The sequence below is a fragment of the Cydia fagiglandana genome, chromosome 6 (assembly GCF_963556715.1).
Source record: "Cydia fagiglandana chromosome 6, ilCydFagi1.1, whole genome shotgun sequence".
In the NCBI taxonomy this organism is placed as follows: Eukaryota; Metazoa; Arthropoda; class Insecta; order Lepidoptera; family Tortricidae; genus Cydia; species Cydia fagiglandana.
The window spans coordinates 4016894-4039274 of record NC_085937.1 but is presented as its reverse complement, the minus strand read 5'-3'; the positions used below and the strand labels follow the sequence as shown (position 1 = coordinate 4039274).

General features: G+C 39.3%; 1 protein-coding gene across 1 annotated transcript in view; it reads right to left on the bottom strand.

Moving 5' to 3' along the window:
* Positions 1–36: 36 nt before the first annotated feature.
* Positions 37–22381, bottom strand: part of LOC134665011 (phosphatidylinositol 4,5-bisphosphate 3-kinase catalytic subunit delta isoform) — a 49836-nt gene continuing 27491 nt past the window's right edge. The window contains exons 7-19 of the mRNA XM_063521781.1: positions 20894–21124; positions 19393–19592; positions 18580–18762; positions 17837–18043; positions 17321–17464; positions 16869–16993; positions 15809–15959; positions 14737–14925; positions 11517–11659; positions 9205–9356; positions 8371–8550; positions 7432–7551; positions 37–6813 (exon numbers count right to left, since the gene is read on the bottom strand). Of these exons, the coding sequence (XP_063377851.1) occupies positions 6691–6813; positions 7432–7551; positions 8371–8550; positions 9205–9356; positions 11517–11659; positions 14737–14925; positions 15809–15959; positions 16869–16993; positions 17321–17464; positions 17837–18043; positions 18580–18762; positions 19393–19592; positions 20894–21124 (2148 nt within the window). The 3' untranslated portion in view covers positions 37–6690. The remainder of the gene's footprint in view (positions 6814–7431; positions 7552–8370; positions 8551–9204; positions 9357–11516; positions 11660–14736; positions 14926–15808; positions 15960–16868; positions 16994–17320; positions 17465–17836; positions 18044–18579; positions 18763–19392; positions 19593–20893; positions 21125–22381) is intronic.

The window sequence follows — 22381 nt, the reverse complement described above, 5'->3', positions numbered from 1 at the left end:
ACAAAATTAGTAATGAAATTTCAATGAAACAATTAGTCTCGTATGTAAATGTTTATTCAAGAAAAATCATATTTGAGATAGCAAATAATTAATCGGTACATTATTTTATACAATATTTTTATGAATATCTTTTTATTTTCTGCGTTACTCGTATGATTATAAATGACACATGACAAAGGAACTATTGTATGTAGACTTGAGATGTTTCATGAACCTTAACAATAATATGCTTTAGCAATATGGCTAACATACTCCTCTTTATATTGTAAACTTACTGGCTAGGTAATTCACAATGACATTGCGTTAACATACATTTATTCATTCATTTATAATATTATTTGGTGAATTACTTACTATGAATAACCCTTGGGATTTCTCTCCCAGTCTCGACATTATTTCGTAGTACCTAATCGTTACCTTAACCGTGACACGGGGCGGGGAGGGTTGTATAAACTTAAAACCATAGAGTATAATTAGTCTCGACTGAATTTTAAACCCTGTATATTTCGCTACAATAATTATTCAGTACTATTTTGAATTCTGAATCGGCACCGTAGATAATTTGTTAGATTACTGCGCCTTCCCCGCTCCGCCGCCATGTTTCACAATAACCCATAAACGAAAGCTATCTCGATCATGCTTAATCATATTTATAAATAAAATAACGGTATTATTTACATTGCACAAACGAAACTCATTTCTGTAATCGTATTAAAACTATAGGTAAACGTATGAGATATTTAGCACTACATAGGAAGCATTCCGGGTTATATTTTAGTCTATGAGTCTGGTAATATCTAGGCATATGGCTAAACCGACGGTGATACGATTCGGGACCGTCTAAGCTATTGTAACTATATGACTGCCGCTATCCAATAATCTCAAGACGTGCATTATTCGTTATAAAGATTATACTATAAATTCATGGAATTATTTATTAATGTATTATATGTAATTGGGTGTAGATACTATGGTATGTATAGTCTAATCTAATACTATTGTTTAGTGTCTATATCTGGCGAGTAGGCTAGTTCGAATTGGAGTTTTTGTTCATCTCACTATAATTATTGCTTATTTATTTATTAGCGGTAAATAGGCTTACGGTGGCGTATCGAGAGTTAAATATCAATTATAAAATATAGCATGAATGCTCTTCTATTGTAAGATACGGAAGGTAATGGTATTACGGAAGTACGCGGTGGCTTCGTCTGACTTGATTTCTATTCTAACAAGATAGTTTACATTCACGAATAAACCGGTAACACAATTGTGATCGATTCAAATACATATCATGTTTCAAATTACAAAATTCAAGTCTTAGTCATTCGTACATGCTATAAATTCTATTATATTTTATCCTATATTCTTTGAATACGTACTCGGCTAGTCGTGACAAGTAAACTGTGATGTTTCAGTGTCAATACTTGGTATATTATGCAGAGCAAACTCTCACAATCTAACTATGCTAGGAATAAAATGTAACTCGCTAAGATGCCACTCAAAAATATGTAAACGTTAATATTATAACATATTCGTATAATTATTGTAGTCAGTGTCAGTTTATAATGTGCTTGCCGCGATAAGCATATCTGGCGTATCTATGTCTGAAAAGTCACTCAATTATATATCTTGGGTGTCAAACGATAAGGTACACAATTGATCGAATTTTCAAATACAGATATGTCCGGTATTCTTAACGCGACAATTTGTTTAGTCAGAGGACCAACTTACTGCTACTATTATTTCTACGTGAATGCTCTCAGACTATGCGATGCTAAATGGCAGTTCAATGGACTACTACGCTATGGTAGATATTTTGAGCTTAATTGTATGTAACTTGAGGACTAAAATCGTAAGTGCATCCCGAAATGCCGGCTAAAAGCCTTTCAGACTGGCGTTATTTGCGCGTATCAACATTTGGCAAGTGTGCTAATTTTGCGTGCTTATGATGTTGGTTGTCGATCTAATGCGGCGATGAGAGGTCACGAGCGCGTCAACTCTATCACAAAACCCATGGAAATTTAAAATTTAATTTCTGTTTTATCATGTCGCACGCAAAAAAGCGCAAGTCTGAAAGATTTTATGATCGGTAGGTACTCCACATTCGGTACCGTAAGGTGTACTGATCTAGTGAAACCACAACCGCAACGGTCTCATTACGCGTTCCTTTAGACGCCAGGCGGTGTCTATAGCGGCGGCTTTACCGCAAACAACCCATAAACATATCAAATATAACATTATTAATTTATTAGTCACTGCAAATTATTTTCATAATTTAGTGAATTCGATTGAAATTATTAATACATTATTATACTGTGCTGTATAGAATAATTGAGGTTATCATGAACACCGAATTAGACTATAGAACGCCATTGGCATCTATTGGTACGCCGTCGAAAACTATAATTATCTAAGTTTATATTTTCCAAATTACCAACACTATTTTTTTTGGACTAATGTTTAATTTGCTTTCTTAAGCCGTCGAGTTCAGCGGGCGCGATATATCGCGACGAGATGACATTCAAAATTCAATTATAAATTATAAACCTCAAGGTAGTTTCTTGGCTAGCAAATTTCGGCTGAACTCCAGGGGTTAAAAAAACGTTCGACGTGTACCATATGCTAGCTGTATATGGCGTTCAAAAATAAGAACACTCTTAATTGTGACATTTACCGCTGTTTGACGGCAATAGGATGTCGGCAAACAAGTGCATTGACCATCTAATCTAAAAACGCTGATTGATATGTTATCATTAAATTGAGGTAATATTGAATGCGTCTACTGTCTTTTATCGTACGGTTCAGAATTAGCAATGACATTGAACAATGAACACATGAAAACAGTGAATTATTTTTTGCAGTCGACCCATTTTTAGTTTTAATAAATTTCTAGAGACCGGTTATAAAAATATTACCTGATAATATTAGAATTATTACGTTGGCAAACTTCTAATACTATACAGTTAATATTTAATATAAAATAAGTAGTGATCGAAGATTTGGTTGCCACGCCGCGGGATCATATAGTTTTTGTTGTATGGATACGGGAGTAGGCCCGCAATATGGATTGAATTTTTCACAAATACGCTATATATATTATGTATGTTTATATTTTTGAAATACAATTACCCACTAAAAACATTTCATAAGATAAAAAAAGTGGCAACCAAATCCCCGATCACTAGAAATAAGCCCCTAAAATCATTATAAGGCAATCAGTCATAATATTTCAGCTAATACAACTATATCGTCAAACAAACTTTTCCTCAAGACACAATAAATGCGGTAGCTTTTTTGAACCATTAATTGATACACAATTGCCAAACGTGATGTGATATTCGGCGAATCCATCAATTAAATACACTGACGTAGATCAATTAGATCATTAACGCTAATTTGCTAAGTGTGTTGTAATAACTTAAATCTAAAGTACAGTGAAACCTGGATAGTTGAAATCTCAAGCGACCGCCAATTTTGTGTTAAAGAGTCCATAATTTCTGTTATCTTAGAGGTCTTTTCGTGCCGAGACCGGTCACTTGTCTGCAATTATTGAAGTTTTTCCAATTATCCAGGTTTCACTGTATATCGGTAAGGCATATTCGTATCAGTAATCGACGTTTAGTAAACTAAGGCGTCCCATTCAGTGCTAAATTTCATTATTTTAGTGATCTAAGTTGAGCTAACTGGTCACACTACCAGTTAAGATTTTTATGTTGAATTAGTTTATAAGTTACCATCTTATAGTCACTGATGGTATCTATTGGTATATCTCGTTCAATTATAAGCGTCGAGAAATACGTAGTCGTGAGACTATTATTTTCTATAAAACTGGACTAAACCCGAAAGAGCTATTATGAGCTCAAAGCGGCCAAAAACTATGTTTAGATAACAATTAATCGTCAACAAAGCAAAGATAGTTTTTCTCATACAATTCGATCTTCGGTATACTAAACTGGCTTGAATGAATGAACTAATGATATCTATAACTGTGAATCATATCAATTCATTCATTCACATTGTTTTCATTCAATTTCATTCTAAGATGCCAGTTATAGTGAATCACACGCTTATAACATTCTGACACACGGTAAACGTTTACTGTCAACGGCAACGACAAGGATAGCACTAATAGTAACAGCAATACTCTTCACCTCCTAAACCAACATACAAGAAACAAAACCTTTAGAACGTATAGTGTAAGAAATAGTCTTGATTTTGGTTTGGATGAAATAAACGAAACAAAGCAAATGCAACTCTATTCCAATCGAACATGATTTAAATTTCATCGAACTTAATAAGAACTATAGGTAGGACATCAGACTAGGAATCCTCTAGACGGAGTTTAGAGCAATTATTTCATGAAACCGATGCTGCCAAAAATACTGGGGTGCGGATGACGAGGTGAGCGAGTCGCGTGCCGTGATTGGTCCGTTCAAAGACACGGACGTTACGCGAAGACCCCACTTTGACTCGAAAATGGAGTATACCGTATACATATTTGTAGCAGAGGGGGTAGCGCTACTATGCTCAGTCTGGAGGATATCTTGCCTGTGAGTAGGACCGTGTGCCTTACAAGGTTGACGCCACACGTATGGTGCGCGGCGCGGAATCATGAACCTTGTCACAATGCACGAAGGTTGATATTGGTCTGTAGCCGCGCCAGTTGACGTCTTTTGCGGTTAAAGTATGTACGATGGACCTTATTTTCAAATATATAAGGTTCAGATTTGCCAGTTAAGTGTGGCTATAATCCATGTTTTATTCATCCTTGTCATCGCAACAACTATAGTAGCCTAGCTAGTAAAAACTCTGTCATTTCACTATGGCCCAGTGGCACCAACCACACTCGACGGACTGATCAACGTTACACAACAGAACTACGGAACTTTCCAATACAATAAAATTTAGGGAACGTTTCGACGGTTACAGACGGTTCGGTGCGACCGACCCTTAAAGTTATTTAGTCTGAAGTGACCATAATATAATACATGTGACGGGGGCGAACTAAGACAATTGAAATATTGCGAGTGTTTAGTGAGTTCGCGTTAGTACACCACACCCTGAGGTAGCCTGAAGTTATAAAAAACTTAAAAATAGCTTCTCACCCTAAATCGATACTTACATTATGATCGATATAATACTGCTAAAACTATGATAAATCCCCATCGAAAATATACAGGGTGCGAACACCGCTAGGCCTCAACTGAGAAGATTGCGTCTCTTTAGTTTTAACAGTGCGGTCACCCTGTATTAGTCAGGGACATTTAAAAAAGCTAGTAGGTGCAAAAATTACGTCTATAATGCATGATTTATATAGTTAATGGCGTAACAATATACAACGAGAGGAGCCCGGTCGCGGCGGTCCGTACATCGCCATACTTCCCTTCCCTTTACGAAAACATTTCACTAGAGTACACAAACTCTTATAAACTACACGAAAACACGAAATTTCGATCCAAATTCCTAAACCTTAAAGTTTAATCTGATATTTGACCTAAATAGAAACCGCGCGGTGTCGGGTGTCCGCCGCATTTGCCTACATTTGCCACATGACCTACTAACACTAACTCCAAACACAATCATCACCTAATTTAGGCTAGAGCACACCGGCCGCGTTTGCTAAACGCACACATTACGCAAGCGGTGTGCCGTCTTTTCTAAGGGTCTATATATCACAACGCGCACGTCTACTGCACGCGTCCAGTGTGCACAGCCCTTCAACCTTCTCCTGATCTCGCGTCGTTATCACAGCCTATTGACCGCCGCGACCTGCAGAGTCGACTCCAAATCGACTTCAATACTCCGCCTAACTTTCTACGCTCGATGGATCGCTTAAGCGAATTTTTGGGCTCCTCTGCTCCTATAACTACATAATATACTTTTGTTACGTTATCGAAATTGTGATGAACTTCAAGCATACACTCTTGGCCTTTAAAAAATGCAATATCTTGATAAAATCGAAGTCGTTTCGAAAACGTAACAAAACTCGTAACAGACTATATTAAATATATGCTCGCCGCAGTTCCAGTCCATCGATTATAACGTTAATTACAATTAAAATAAAGTCTACTTTCCCTCGCACCCATACAATTTCGCTATACACGCAAAAAACGCAACCAGCCCGAATCCTAAACGTTGAATATTTATCTATCTATTCTCTTTTCTCACACTTAAGTATGACTGCGGCGAGCATTGTGCTCTTTAACTAGTTACTGTGGAGGATTGAGCACGCATGGAGCCTATTATAAAGTATACAAATGGGTACTTTGAAACGGGGTATTTTAAAGGGTTACTGGAGACAATTTGTTAATTCCATACTCGATCTCTTCCTATACCTCTTTATTGATTTTCTACATTTCCGGCTATAGATAGCTTACCTTCAAAAACCAATAAGATTTAAAGAAACACAGATCTATTGCCGCGGCACACAAAACCGTGATAAGTTTCAATACACTCAAGGCGACACCTGAAGCGTTCCTTGCACCATTTATTGGGAATTTGAACCTACTACATTTACTCACAGAGTTGAAATTTCAACGCCCGGATGGCGGTACTTTTCTCTGTATAAAAAGGTCGTATGCGCACTCAATCCTCCTAGCAAATTGAACCTTATTTGGTAGTCCCTAGCGCCGGTTACAGCGTCTGCGGGGAGTACTTGGACGGCGGCCGCCGCCGGTGGCCGGGCCGCTGTCAGTTGTTCTTGTCGAAGTTGTGGAAGGCCCAGTTGAAGGACGTCATCCAGGTGTTTTTGACGGCCTCGGTGAACTTGAGCCGGAAGTGCTCGAGCGCTTTTTCTTCTGATAAGTCTAGTACCTGTTGGAGAAAAGGTGTCTCTTTTATACTTGAGAAATGCTTCTCTTGTACCAAATCAAAGCTTTTAAATAATTTATGTTAGTTAGTCGAAAAAAGCCCACTAATAGATGTCTATTGGGTGCGGTATACACTTTTAGTTACTTTTATCATGATCATCATCATATTAGCCAGAGGACGTCCACTGCTGGACATAGGCCATATTTTATCATCTTTTATCAGCCAGACTTTTATCATCACTACACCTTATAAAACAAAGTCCTCCGCCGCGTCTGTCTGTTTGTGTGTTTGTTTGTATGTTCGCGATAAACTCAAAAACGAACGAATTTTCATGCGGTTTTCGCCTATCAATAGTGATTCTTGAAGGTTTAAGTTATAATGTGTTAACCCGTGCGAAGCCGGGGCGGGTCGCTAGTAGACTAATAATATACAATATAGACGGTCAATCCCCGTGACATGCTTGTAACCAAAATACTGCTTATTTTTGTAGTCAAGTAGCGGATTTATCAGTACCGCTACTTGAAACTAGATGTCACGAGTGTCGCAACAAACGAAAATTGTATTGCTCTACAATTTACATCTAATAACTACTATAATTGGTGCCGTGACCAGGATACTCACGAGGGTATCTCGAAGGTACTGCAGATCCTTCTCAGACTTGAGCTCCGGCAGACCCGTGGAGATCATCATGGAGAACAGGGACAGGATCAGGTGCCCGTGCCGCCGAAGGATCTTGAAGGCCTGCACACAACCATTATTAACGTATTAGCGACTGATTCTGGTACCTAGCCAGCATCTGAACAGACTACTGTTACCCAATAGGTACTGATATTTCATTAGTCACTGTATTTGCATGTACTTAAGGTGCAGTAAGTTCAGGAAAGAGATTGCAAAATAAAAAAGTCGTAGCGCTTTTTTGGATCACAATACGGCTGCCATGAATTTAATTAGAAATATATAGGCCTTTCTCTAGGGAATTCAGCGATTCGAATCCTGACTTTCGCTCTATAGAAAAAAAACGAACGAATCTAATTTAGAATGCACATTAAAAAAAAATTAATAAATTTTGCACTAAAGCTAAACATATGAAAATTATTTCTAAAAAAAAATGGGCATTATTATGCTTGAGGGAACTCAGCGATTACTTAATTTTTATTTTTAAAACATGAGAAAAAATTTAAATTAAAAAACATGATATCCGCGATCCCGGGCACGCACTTCCATCTCGCTTACGCTTACGCTCAGTGAGACTGAGAGAACGCGAACTTACTGCACCTTAACACAAAGATTCTGAAATCAGAATATAGTTTGTTTTTTTTAGCATTAGAAATAAGGTAAACAATCTTGATTTGTCTTTTAATAGAAAAACACATTTTAAAAATAAGTTACGGCGAATATGTAACAATTATTAATCTAATACGATCATTTATATTCTTCTGCTTTCATAAGTAATAGTTATTGTTTTTAAAAAGGCGTTTTTCAATTAAAAGACATGTCATGATCGTTTACCTTCTTTAAAGTTCTTTCTAATGCTAAAAAAAACGAACTATAGTGTCTCACCGTTTCACAGTGTTCCCGGAATATCTTGAAGTGCAACGGCTCGTTGACGCCGGTGCTGCGCTCGCCCTTGTTGATGACGTGGATGAAGTCGTGCGTCAACACGAACGGCACGCGCTCGCGCTTGAAGCCGAACTTCTGCTTGAAGTGGCCGAGGAAGTGGCCGAAGTCTATGTGGAATAGCTGTGGAACACCGTTCACAATGTACTCTTATTTTAGCTTAAAGTAATTATGCTACTTGTAGGTCAAACGCCATTGTTGTTCCGCGATAATGATCTCAACGGATGGTTAAATAAGACTCAACATCGGGTAGTAGAAGTAGTAAACTCTTCATTGTACAAAAATACATATTAAAAAATAACATACAGTTAGAAGTATAAAGGTTAACTTATACGTTTTAGGGATCTCTTCCAGTTAACCTTTGAGTAGATAAGAGGGTGACAAATGCAGCAAAATGTACAACAAGGCACCAGAAACATATATAAACATATAAGGATATACATATAAACATCCGTCTTACGTTGATATAAACGTTCTTTACACATCTTTTCGTAGAAATACTTGTTGACAAGACAATTTTAAAAGCGCCGTTATAGTCGTTTTTCGTAGAATTGACTATATATCAGGATATAAACTAAATATTCTAGACTGCTTTCATTACCTGTCTATTCTTTTTGACCATGATGTTGTCCGGGTGGCGGTCGGCGATGCCCATGACGTAGGTGGCGACGCAGTAGCCCTCACAGCTCATCGTGAACTCTTCCACCGCCTTGTTGTATCGCGGAGCGGACGTATCTCTTAGACTATAAACTGAATATTCTAGGCTACTTTTATTACCTGTCCATTCTTTTTGACCATGATGTTGTCCGGGTGGCGGTCGGCGATGCCCATGACGTAGGTGGCGACGCAGTAGCCCGCACAGCTCATCGTGAACTCTTCCACCGCCTTGTTGAAGCTGGATTCTGATTGGTTGTAATCGCGCAGCCATTCTGTGGAAATGTAATGTTTTTTTTACAGTTACCAGAGAAGTTTTAAACTTTTACAGTACCGGTCAAAAGTTTAAGTTCACTCTGTAAATTCGGTTAAATGAAGCTATAACACAATATACTAATAAAAGTATTTAATAATCTTTTATTACATAATAAATTAAAGGTAATTCTCTAATTTAAAACCACAATTAAATAAAAAAGATCAGTTTTTGCCAACTTTAGACTCTTCAAAATATCCGCCTTTTGCTTTCAATGCTGCCATACACACTTTCGGCATTCGCGTAATTAGTTTTTGCAGTGTTGATGTCGAAATTTTATTCCAACAAATGTATAGGTATTCCCAAAGCTGTTCTTTATTAGTTGGCCGCATTTTTCTCACACTCCTGTCCAATTCATCCCATAACAACTCAATCGGATTGAGGTCGGGCGATTGAGGAGGCCAATCCATATATTTTAATTCTTTTTGGTTCTCTTTGGATGAAATGTAGTTTTTGCACAACTTCGACGTATGCTTGGGATCGTTGTCTTGTTGGAAAACAAAACCTCTGCCTACAATCCGTTTTCCAGATGGAAAAGCGTGACGTTGCAAAATGTTATGATACATTTTCTTATCCATTATGCCATTGACTCTCACGAGATCACCAACTTTATCACCCGCAAAGCATCCCCAGACCATAACTGATCCTCCACCGTGCTTCACTGTTGGCATCACGCATTGCTTTATCATTCGTTCGCCTACTTGTCGTCGAACATATTGACGACGTCTCCCTCCAAAAATTTCAAACTTCTATTCGTCAGAAAATAAAACTTTAGACCACTGTTCAGACGTCCAGTTTTTGTGTTTCTGGGCCCATTTCAACCTCTTAACTTTATTCTGACTACGTAACAAGGGTTTTTTGGCAGCAATACGACCTTTTAGACCATAGTTTCGCAGACGCCGTTGCACTGTCGAAACCGATACTCGCTGTTCTCGGGTGGCGTTGAGTTCTTCGCAAATTTCTGGAGCAGTTAGAGTACGTTGGCGTTTGCTCTGCACGCAAATAAATTGGTCTTCGCTTTTAGACGTGACTTTTGGCCTACATGATCGAGATCGACTGCAATTAAGACCGGTTTTTTGTTTTCGTTTCAAAGTACTCACGACAGCGGTTTGAGAAACCTTAATTTTTTCAGCGATTTTCCGCGTCGTGTAGCCCTCATTTGACAGAGTTACAATAACAGCACGAGTTTCGACACTAAAATCGGCTTTGCGACCCATTTTAAATGATTTCTAACTTCACGAAATCTCATAGGAAATACGGAACAAAAATATTAAATGGATCAAATTTTCCGAATAACATAAAACGATTCCTCCAAGAGGTATTTTTATTATTATTTGGTAGTCGTGGAAACAATTAAACGTTTGAGATTCAAAACATATTCTATATTTGAACATAATTAAATATGATAACCTTATTTCGCAGAGTGAACTTAAACTTTTGACCGGTACTGTACTTTTGGCATTCATTTTAATTAATATACAGTGTGGAAAAATAAATCGGGCCCTGGAGGGAAACTACCTTAAATCCTTAAGTTGGCTCATTTTACTTAAAAGAGACATTTCTTTATTTTTAAAAAGATACAATACCTAGTGCATTGTCTTTGCCATAGTAGTGCACGAATCGAAACAAACGAGCACAGTGACCATCTTTTTAGTTTTTGGTGGATAAAATGGTAAATAAATGTGGTGTACTGTTGATCTTTGACATATTCGATCTTACTTTTGCATAATTTTAAATTTTATTGCCTTATTACAACTGACATATTTCTGTTATTAAATATTTTTATGCTAAATCACTCATCATAACGAAAAATTGACATATATTTCATATTTATATTTCTTGTGAATTCTACCCTGACGATCCTTTTTGGGAGATAAAATATTAAATTATATAATGGTTTATGGAATTCTTGCATGTTAGTTTTTAGTTTTTGACGATTGTGATGTAAATTCTTATAATTTTGGCTTAGGCAAAGTTGTATTGTAATTTATTTCATGAAATAAATAATCTAATCTAATCTAATCTATTCAAATATGGCTAACGGTCCAAAAATGACCCTGTATGATTAGCCTAACGTAATTATGTCTATCTAAATAAATAACTTATATATTCTAGTGCTTACGGAACAGATTGGCCTTGGATATGGTGGAGGCAACATTGAAATTGGCTTTCGCCTTCTGTATGTTGGCGACCGTCTCCGCCTCGTCCACCACTTCGATCATGCCGACCGCGTTGTCCAACGATATGCAGTTGTAGGGGTTCAATCTGGAACAAATCATAATTTATTTCAATTAAATATTGAAATAAATTCTACCATTATAAACTGTGTCGCCGTACCCAAGCTATTTGAAAAAAAAAACAACGGGGTGCACTCCGAGAGTGCCGGCAGAAGTGAAAACTCAACGACATTGTAACTCAAAATATGAATAACAGCGCCATCTAGTGCAAAATATCTGCAGCACTATGTGTGACTTACTTGACTTGACTTACTACAGTTATATTAATACCAGTTTGAGGGAAACTCACTAGACGGCATTTAAATCAAAAAACAATGACATTGTCCGTCACACATGATGTCACGTAAGCGCCTTACGCGTTACGCTGTCTCGAGTTTAACACCTTTTTTTTCCCAACTCAAAAAGTGCACAGCGCCGCTAAAGAAGTTTTCACTTTAAATAATTTTTAAGAAAAAAAAACCGACTTCTATGGGGCCCGGTGAAAGATTATGGTAGATGGTGCACTATGTCAAAAAAACACAGTTAATCCAATTTCAAACTTACAAAAGTAGATCCTTTGATGTAACTACCGACTTCAATAGCGTGCAACTTAAGGAAACTGATGCTGCAGTTTTCTTGGGTATACATATTGATAAACACTGCAACTGGAAAGCTCATATCAACTACTTATGTAATAAGCTAGATCGTTTTGTTTATGTTTTGTATCGTTTGCGTTCTATTGTCTCTGAAGCGGCAGCAACCGCAGCCTTTCACGGCTATGTATCATCACAAATTCGATACGGCTTAATAATATGGGGCAACTCTACCGAGGCCGATAGAGTCTTTAAAGCGCAAAAAAGATGTGTGAGATCATTATGCGGGGCCCACTACTTAGATAGCTGCAAGCCATTATTTAAAAGAAAAAAAATACTGCCTTTACCATCCTTGTACGTGTTCGAAATGTGTAAATTTGTTAAAAAAAATATAGGTTTATTTAAAAAAAAGGGCAACGATAAACGGCACAAATACGACCTAGAGATACCGACACATCAAAGGCTAAAGCTGTTCCAAAATAACTGCTATTGTATGGCTGTAAATCTGTATAATTCTATTCCTGTTGGTATAAGGACACTAGAAGGAAAGGCTTTTCAAAAAAAATTGTATAGTTTACTATTGGAACATTGTTTTTATACCTTAAATGAAATAAAACAACACTTTAAAATTAATAATTTTTTAGATAGGATTTAATTAAGTAGGAATTTGACATTGATACTCATTAACATTTGTTTTCTTTTTCTGTATTTTTTATTCTATTGGAAATTTAATTGTATTATGAATGCTGAAATTTCAGCCGGACATGTAAATAATTGTACAGTTTACTGTTGGAAAATTGGTAATGACATAAATGATTAAAAATTTAATACAACTATTTATAATTAACAATATTTAGATAATTTAGTTTAGTAATTTGACATTGATACACATGGACATTTTTTTTCTCTTCAACATTATTCTGTACTGCTTATTTAATATTTGTAATTTAATTTTGTGATAAATATTTGAATGCTGAAATTCCAGCCAGACATGTAAAGAACTGAATTTGTATATATTGACATCTTATTTATAACTCGTGTTTTATCAAATAAACGATTATCTTATCTTATGTAGAAAAGGAGGTAAAACCAGTACCTACTTTCTAGTAGCATTTCGTTTCCGTAAGGGTCGTAGTTATCTAGCCTAACCTAACCCTCTTCTCTGATAGCAGTTCGGTTCTGTGAGGATCGCAGTTCGAACCTAATCAAACCCACTTTTCTAGTAGCATTTCGTTTCTGTAAGACTCGCAGTTCTAACCAAACCTAACCCACTTTTGTTCGGTTCTGTGAGGATCGCAGTTCAAACCTAACCTAACCCACTTAACGGCGCATGCGATGCGGTGTACGGGAGTTTGAGCGGGAGGGGTTTGGCATCATCATACCCACATTTTATGGTAGGTAATCATAGTGGTTTATTTAGTTTAGGTATCATAGTGGTTTTCCGGGTCAAGGTCCGGGTCTCTGAGTCAGAGTCCGGGTCCGAGTCCCGGTCCAAGTCCGGGTCCGGGTCCGAGTCCGGGTCCGAGTCCGGGTCCGAGTCCGGGTCCGAGTCCGAGTCCGAGTCCGAGTCCGGGTCCGAACCGGATCCGGGTATGAGTCCGGGGTCCCAGTCCAAGTCAAAATCGAAATCACCAAACATGTACTATGCGTCGTTGAAGAGTTCTGTTCTGATCATCATCAGCAGTTCTACTTCATCAAATGCGACAGTTTTTAATGTAAATGCTTGATTTTATGATGAAAATACAAAAAATTCTATACGTATGCCTTTAAGATTTGAGGAGTTCCCTCGATTCCTTATGGATCCCATCATCAGAACTCGAGCTTGACAGAAATGTGGCTTAAAAACTAAACTTGCTTAACAAACATAACGAAGAGGACAAATCGCCAAACGTGAACTATGCGTCGTTGAAGAGTTCTGTTCTGATCATCATCAGCAGTTCCACTTCATCAAATGCGACAGTTTTTAATGAAAATGCTTGATTTTCTGATGAAAATACAAAAATCTCTATACGCATGCCTTCAAAATTTGAGGAGTTCCCTCGATTTCTCATGGATCCCATCATCAGAACTCAAGCTTGATAAAATTGTGGCTTAAAAACTTAACTTGCTTAACAAACATAACGAAGAGGACAAATCGCCAAAGGTGAACTATGCGTCGTTGAAGAGTTCCGTTCTGATCATCATCAGCAGTTCCACTTCATCAAATGTCACGTTTTTGAATGTATATGCTTGATTTGTTGATAAAAACATAAAAATCACCATATGTATGCCTTTAAGGTTTGAGGAGTTCCGTCGATTCCTCATGGATCCCATCATCAGAACTGGATTTTGACAAAAACGGGACCAATCTGTATGCATATACATACAATCAAAAAAATATTTTTCAAAATCGGTCCAGTAATGACGGAGATATGGAGTAACAAACATAAAAAATAAAAAAAAATAAAAAACATACAACCGAATTGATAACCTCCTCCTTTGGGATTTGGAAGTCGGTTAAAAAAAAGTACTTAGAGTAGGTATGAAGGCTCACCGGAAATCGTATCCCTCGTTCTTCCACAGACTGTCCATGATCCTGAGCATCTGCAGCGTGAACATGTCCTGCCGCAGGTCGTCGCCGATCTTGAGGATGATCCGGATATCCGGCCCGCACGACTCGATGTTCTCGAACTCGAGCTGCAGGGGGCGCATCTTGCTGTCCATCACCTTGCACTTCTCCGGTCTGGGAACAAAATGAATGAATGAATGAATGTGAACGACACTGGCAAGGTTAAAACCCCCTTTTAAAGACAAAATGATAATATATTTTTATAAACACGAGAGATCAATCGTACCGTGACGCTCCGAGTTTGTTGTGCCATTAAAGCCCGATTTAGACGATGCGAGAACTCGCATGCGAGTTTCATACCATTTTTTTTTTTACCATTACGGGTTTTGATTGGTCGGTTGGATTGGATGTAGTCCACAGTCCGCAATGTAAATAAAATCGCATGCGAGTTCGCGCATCGTCTAAATCAGCCCTTAGGTTAGGGTCCTAGCTAATTTGGTTGTTCAATATCATAGACTAGGAATCCTCTACCGAGTTCAGAGCAATTATTTCATGCAACCGATGATGCCTAAAATGCGGTGGTGTGCGGGACGAGGTGAGCGAAGTCCCGTGCCGTGATTGGTCCGTTCAAAGACACGGACGTCACACAAAGACACTTTCGACTCGAACATGGAGTAAAATTACCGTATGCGTGGCAGAGGGGGTAGCGCGACTATGCTAAGTCTGGTGGATGTTTTGTCTGTGTTCAATATTTCCAATTTAGCAAGAACCCTAAATGGCATAACAATCCCGTGTGGGGACTGTTAATTCAAGCAGCGTTATGAAGCCCAAAAGCGGACCTATTTCATTTATAGTCTGCCTCTTTTGCACTCATAAAATGTTCATATACTCGTACGTGATGGCTTGCCTTTTGGAAACTCCAATTATCTTTAAACGCAAGCGTCATTCTAGATCTCTAGGGTTAAGATGGTCGCGGCTTTATCGTCTCTCACCATGCCTGTCTCGTTCTAACAAGTGGGTAAGCGTGAAAGTGACGCACGACACGGTAGACAGTTACCTGACAGATTTGCACACGAAGCTGGGGTTGAGCGGCGACACGAAGTTGCAGAGCGTCTCGCGGCAGTGGTCCTCTTGCAGCAGCGACAGTATGGCGGCCCGCGCTTTGTTTATGCTCTCTTTGTTACGCTTGCGCACCATGTTGTTTAGCCCTGTACATAAACAATCGAAACTTGTAGCACTAGCACTACTCTGTGAGATGTAGATCTCGCCAACTCATGGCTCTGCCATTTTGAAAAACCACATAACCTCACGTGTATTTTGTTGTTTTTTTTTCATTCGACCTAATTTTAATATTAATCGTATTGTATATAGTACCCATGTGGTAGGTATTTTTTCTTAGTTTCAAAAATACACGTGAGGTCTCCTTATACCCCCCTCCCCCAACGTGATCTGTCGTGATTTTTCGTGACCCCCCCTCCCCAATTGAACCTCTCGTGATTTGTGCACAATCCCTAAACTCCATACCATAATCCAACCTGCTCCCAAATCTTCAAGAAAATCGATTTAAAAATGCGACCGGGAGAACTGGACCCACGAAAGTATTTTTTTCCAAACTGAAACGTTGAGCTTCACATCGCTTGGAAAGTCAGATCACAGTCGGCGATGGCCTAAATTATGGTCACATCCGTGATCCGACCCATGGTCTGGTCAATCGGAAATCATTTAACTGTTGGGCTTCATAATGACTTTAATGACCATTTCTTGTAAAGATTCTCTGAGGAAGCCTTTATCAAGCAATGGACAGTTTTCGACTGATATATCGATGACATGATGGAAAATATTTAAAAATTGCAAAGAAAACATTACCGATATTAAAATTTTCGTGAGACATATTTTAAACTGTGTGTCTGTGCCTGTCTGTGTGTTTTATTTTAACTGTTGGTGCACGAGTTGCAGTCGCCGCGAGCACTCGAGCCTGAGGAAGGACCCCCGACGGGCCCGAAACATGTCGCTAATAGCGACTAAAAATTCAAGTGAGTGAAACCGTTGTCGTCTAAACACCTAGTTTAAAAACATTACCCTCAGTTCCCTGATGGAGCTAGTCTGATAGGACTTACACTTGAGTTTGTCCAAACAGCTGATCTGTCGTAGTAAGGTGTCCACGTGGTCTTGGCTGCCGCGGCAGTACGCTTCCAGGACCAATCCGAATCGTATTGCAACAGATGATACGTGCATTTCCGACCTGAAATAACAGGATATTGAAGTAATGTTAGCGTATAATTAGAAGAATGTTAATGTTTGGATTGGACACCATAGTCATAGTTCGGAATCAAAAGGTAATTTTGGTTCCATCCATGGATCCAGTGTCTATTTCAAAAAACACTTAACAGATTTAAGAGTTAAAGTAATTGTGGCTAAGTGATAATTCAAAATATGAGCAGGTTCGTAATCGAGCTTATCTATTTACAGAAATTGTGCTGATTGGATCCAAGAATAACAAAAAGAAACACTTGTATAGTCTGGTTTAACCGTAGTAAAACGACATGAACAGGGAGGTATTCTAACTTACCTTAAATGCCAGAATAGGTAGTGTCCGATGGTCATGTTGTTGAAGGCGCGCTGCAGGAGGAACAGAGCCAGGTCGCACATCAGGTACGACTCGTGTTTCAACGCTTGCACGAGTTGTAACAGGTACAGGAGGAGTTCTTCGTCCCTGTTGGATAATACATAGAAATTAGTACAACAGTATTAGTATAATGCTGGTGAACAAGTAACTGATAAAGAAAAGTTGAAAGTACAGAAATGTTTATTGTATCTAGAAACATACTAATGTCTTTAGGAGCGGCACTCGAAATTAACACATTTGCTTTTCTTTCACATCACTGAGTGCATGTACCTACACAATTGTATCATTTGTTTCAACCATGTATAGGGGTCCGCGTCAGTGTCGAGCGTGCATGTTCGGAGCGTATGTGTAGTGACCGAGGCTGTTTGAGTGTCGCTCTAGTTCAGAGTCTCACCCCACTCTCGAGCGGACAGTAGCGCGTGTCACTGTATGGGAATATTTTTATAACTGTAAACTGACGTGATCTTGGCAAGGCACTTGACGGCGAAGCTCCTGACGGCCGCGTCGGCGTACGCGTAGTCGAGCAGCTCGAGCGCGGACTCGACCGGCAGCATGGGCCACTCCGCCATCATGTGCGCCACGCTGGCCGAGTCCGCCTGCTCGCCCCACTCCACGCACGCGAGCAGCTTGGATAGGAGCTGCGGTGCTGCATCGCGGAAGTATTTTCTGAGGAAAAAGAATAATATTTTTTCTATGATGTATATAATCCACTTATCAATGCCAAAAGAATTACTGTCTGAGAAGCACAGACGTCTTAAACTTACCGAAATCTTTTTTTTTTTTATTATTATGAATGGGCTTACTCATCTCTAAATCTAATTTCTTTAAAACGGTATACATCAATTAAAAGTTAATCATTTATATGAATTACGATACACCATTACATTTTTTCTCGGGGAACTCGGCCCGTTCTCTAACTGCGTCGGGCGACGGGAACATTATTTAGTTTTTGCTTCCCTGTATTCGAGGGGATACTGTGCGAGTACTGACCTGGAAGCCCAGATGTCCTTCTTCTCCAGTTCATGCATCTCGTAGAGGGGGTCCTTGTACAGCGGCGAGTCTAGATCCCGCGCCAGCCGCGCCACTACCTCCGGCGAGCCGTTCTCGGGGAACTCGGCCCGTTCTCTCACTTCGTCGGGCGACGGGAACCTTATTTAGTTTTTGCTTTCCTGTATTCGAGGGGATACTGTGTGAGTACTGACCTGGAAGCCCAGATGTCTTTCTTCTCCAGCTCGTGCATCTCGTAGAGGGGGTCCTTGTACAGCGGCGAGTCTAGGTCCCGCGCCAGCCGCGCCACTACCTCCGGCGAGCCGTTCTCGGGGAACTCGGCCCGTTCTCTCACTGCGTCGGGCGACGGGAACATTATTTGGTAGGGGCAGTCGTAGCTGAAAAGAAGAAGTAAGTAAGTATTCTTTACTGCACCAATAATTACACATTTTACTTACAATATGTCAAACTACAAAGAAATTTTAACGGAAAAATAGAACCAGGTAACAACAGGCGGTTTTATCGCTAAAATGCGAAGAATGGTTTTAGTTTGATTGATATTTGAAATCTGTATTTATTTTGCAAAAAGTTGTGGTAACAGCAGTCTACAGGTCACATTTCTCAACTGATTCGTGATATTATGCGAGTCAATAAATGTTTTTTACCTTTTTTTTTTAATAATGGCCGAGCCACACGTTTATGCAGTTTTAAGCTATGCAAAACTCTAGAGGTCTGCAACTCACAAAGCGACTAGTATAATGTTGGGTAAAAATTCGCTAGTAAAATATTGAGTCATATTTATTGAATTTGCGTTGACAAGGTGTGTACTCACTCTGAGAAGCGCACTTGCAGCGCCGCGCACGAGTCCGTGTTGGGATTGGACACGACGGTACCCAGCGGGTGTAGGAGCATCTCGTCCTGTGTCTCGTCGGCCACGTACGTCCACATGAATAGCGTGACGCCGTCCGTCCGGAGGAGGTTCTTGTAGTCGAATATCATGAATTTACGTTGACAAGGTGTGTACTCACTCTGAGAAGCGCACTTGCAGCGCCGCGCACGAGTCCGTGTTGGGATTGGACACGACGGTACCCAGCGGGTGTAGGAGCATCTCGTCCTGTGTCTCGTCGGCCACGTACGTCCACATGAATAGCGTGACGCCGTCCGTCCGGAGGAGGTTCTTGTAGTCGAATATCATTGTGTTCGCCCACGCTAATTTGTTTATGTCGTCCTGCAGAAATAAAAATAGGTATATTAGGGTGGTATTCCATTTATCCAATTTCTTTGTCCAATGTGTGCGTCCCACATTTTGCTTAATGAGAGAGTCAGATGCAGTGACATTGGACAGGTGGAATACCACCCAAAAACATAAAGTAGACTAATGAAATTAAACTTGAATTATAGGATTAAGGATATCCGTTTTGCACGAGTGTCAGAAGTGATGATAACAGCAGCAACCGTCGTGTTGATCACACGATCAATTAATTCCGGTTCCTTCTATTTAGGTAACTCATGTTACTGATGTCAAATATTTGTTTTAATCTCATTGTCTGAGAATAGAAATAAGCAACATGTTAGCTTTGTGAGAAGGCTATGTTGGGAAACACAGATTGGCCTATTAAAGGCCGAGCCGAGCCACATCGGCTTGCGTGTGCGTGACGTGCGCGTGTGCGTGCGCTAAAATGTTGGAGCCGCACACGCACACGTCACGCAAGCGGTGTGCCATCTCTCATAAGGATCTGTATACTACAACGCCGCACGTGCAAGTCACGCACACGCAGCCGGTGTGCACAGGCCTTAAAGCTCAACTAAATACAAGGTTTCTTCAAAGTTTATTTTTATTTTTTATTTTATTTTTATTTCCACACTTACAACTATTTTTACAGGTAAACCTAAGACAATAGTGTAACTATTAACAAAAATCTAAAGTATGTCATTTCGTCTATAACATAATATATACAATGCTGATATTGTGAATTCATTCAAAGAACATGAGAATATGTCAATATTTTCCGCTATTATATTGAGGATCCGCACAGTGCGCGTCAGTGGCGCCAGCCCTAGCAGGTTGGTGCGCCCGCGCGGCTCGGCCAGCAGTCGGGGCCGACACCGGCGCCACACATACCTATCGGGTACATAGACACACACGTAACTTAATACCTGACTATTGTACAATTTGCCCCTGAGTAGCTTAAAAATATATGTTACCAGGCATAGTTCCCTGCGCACCCGTAGCTCGTTGTACCCTACCATGCCAAGCACAAATAAAGTCGGATACATTAAGGGGTAGAAAGGGTATACCCCGTATTTCCGTAGTTACATACCTTAGTAGTGTCTTTCTTCCCCTTCTTTCTCTTATTACTCTTGTAGACCTCTGACGTGGAACATATGACGAAGCACAGCCTCGCCATGCGCGGTATGTTCAGCACTTTGATGGGGAACGTGAGAGCTTGGTCCCAGCGCGCGACGCCCTCGTTCGATACGGCCGCCATTGTGGCCCTTTTTAACAGTCTGATATACTTAATAACATACCTTAGTGGTGTCCTTCTTCCCCTTCTTGCTCTTATTACTCTTGTAGACCTCAGACGTGGAGTATATGACGAAGCACAGCCTCGCCATGCGCGGTATGTTCAGCACTTTGATCGGGAAGGTGAGAGCTTGGTCCCAGCGCGCGACGCCCTCGTTCGAAACGGCCGCCATTGTGGTCTTCTGTGGCTCGCAGATAGGCTTGCCACCGTGGAAGATACCGGCTTGGCAGACCACCTGGTGGTTACACGGACATATTTTATTGTAGGACATTTATCCTGCTCAATGTGATTTTTAAAGGACATATTAATTTTTTAGCAAGTTATGAATAAGCCTGGATAGGTTGAGGTCACACTGATACTTTTTTTTAATAACGTGAACCAAAGGAGTGATTCAACTCATTCCACATAATTTGGTTTAAATTTCAATAGCTTAAACTGTGTATGGTGAGCAGGATGATGATAGTACATAACGGGTGTCCCAAAAAGGACGCAAGATTTCAATTTGCCGCCATTTTTGTACTTTAGTGCTGGCAACCCTAATAAAAAACTATTTGACAGCTGAATGTTTAGGTGTAGGTTTGTAAAAATGGCGGGTTATACGAAAGATCAACGCGTTTTTATTATTGAATAATATTTCAAAAGTAATGAAAGTTTGGCGGGTACGGTTCGAAGCTTCCTAGTCGTGTGATCTCTCGATTCGGTGATCAGAATTGGCGCTCTAGATCTTGCGATTTAACGCCTTTAGACTTCTTTTTATGAAATTATTTAAAGTCTAAAGTCTATGCCAATGCCCACAACCACTCATGCTTTAAAAGAGGAAATTCGACGCTGCATTGGAGAAATTCAGCCACATCTATGCAAAATGGTCACAGAAAATTTTGACAAAAGAGAGTATTTCAAGATTTTATATGTATACAAATATATTAAAACGAAAAAAAAAGTGTTTTTCATCAATTTTGGGACGACCTTTATTATATACTAAAGAAAAAGTAACCAAAGCCTCCAGTGGCCCGGGGTGGATTCGAATTGCAATACGCCGATTATAAGGAAAATTATATAATTTTGTAACCCATCTTTCTTATTCACTGATATTATATCATTAGATATTCTGTTATGTTATCCTTGTACTGGCATACAATATTCATTTGTTGATGTTTCAGGGTTCACGGGAAACGCCGATAATAGTTAAAATTATTTTTAATGCAAATTAAACCTTATCTTAAATATAGTAAAGATGCTTTCAGCACAAGCTTAATATTCACGGACACTGCGTAATATCTATTTTATAATAATAACAATTATCAGCAGTGTTCTCTCGAGTCAATGACCTCCGGCATAGATAATAAATTAGATGATAAAAAACAAAGTCAATTAAATTATTATACAATATATTATGTCAGTTGAATGATAATGTTTGGGCTTAATCCGCAAAGGCACTGAATATAAGTCAAATATTCTTTATAAGGATAATCTTTCTTTTGTTAAGGTTTAA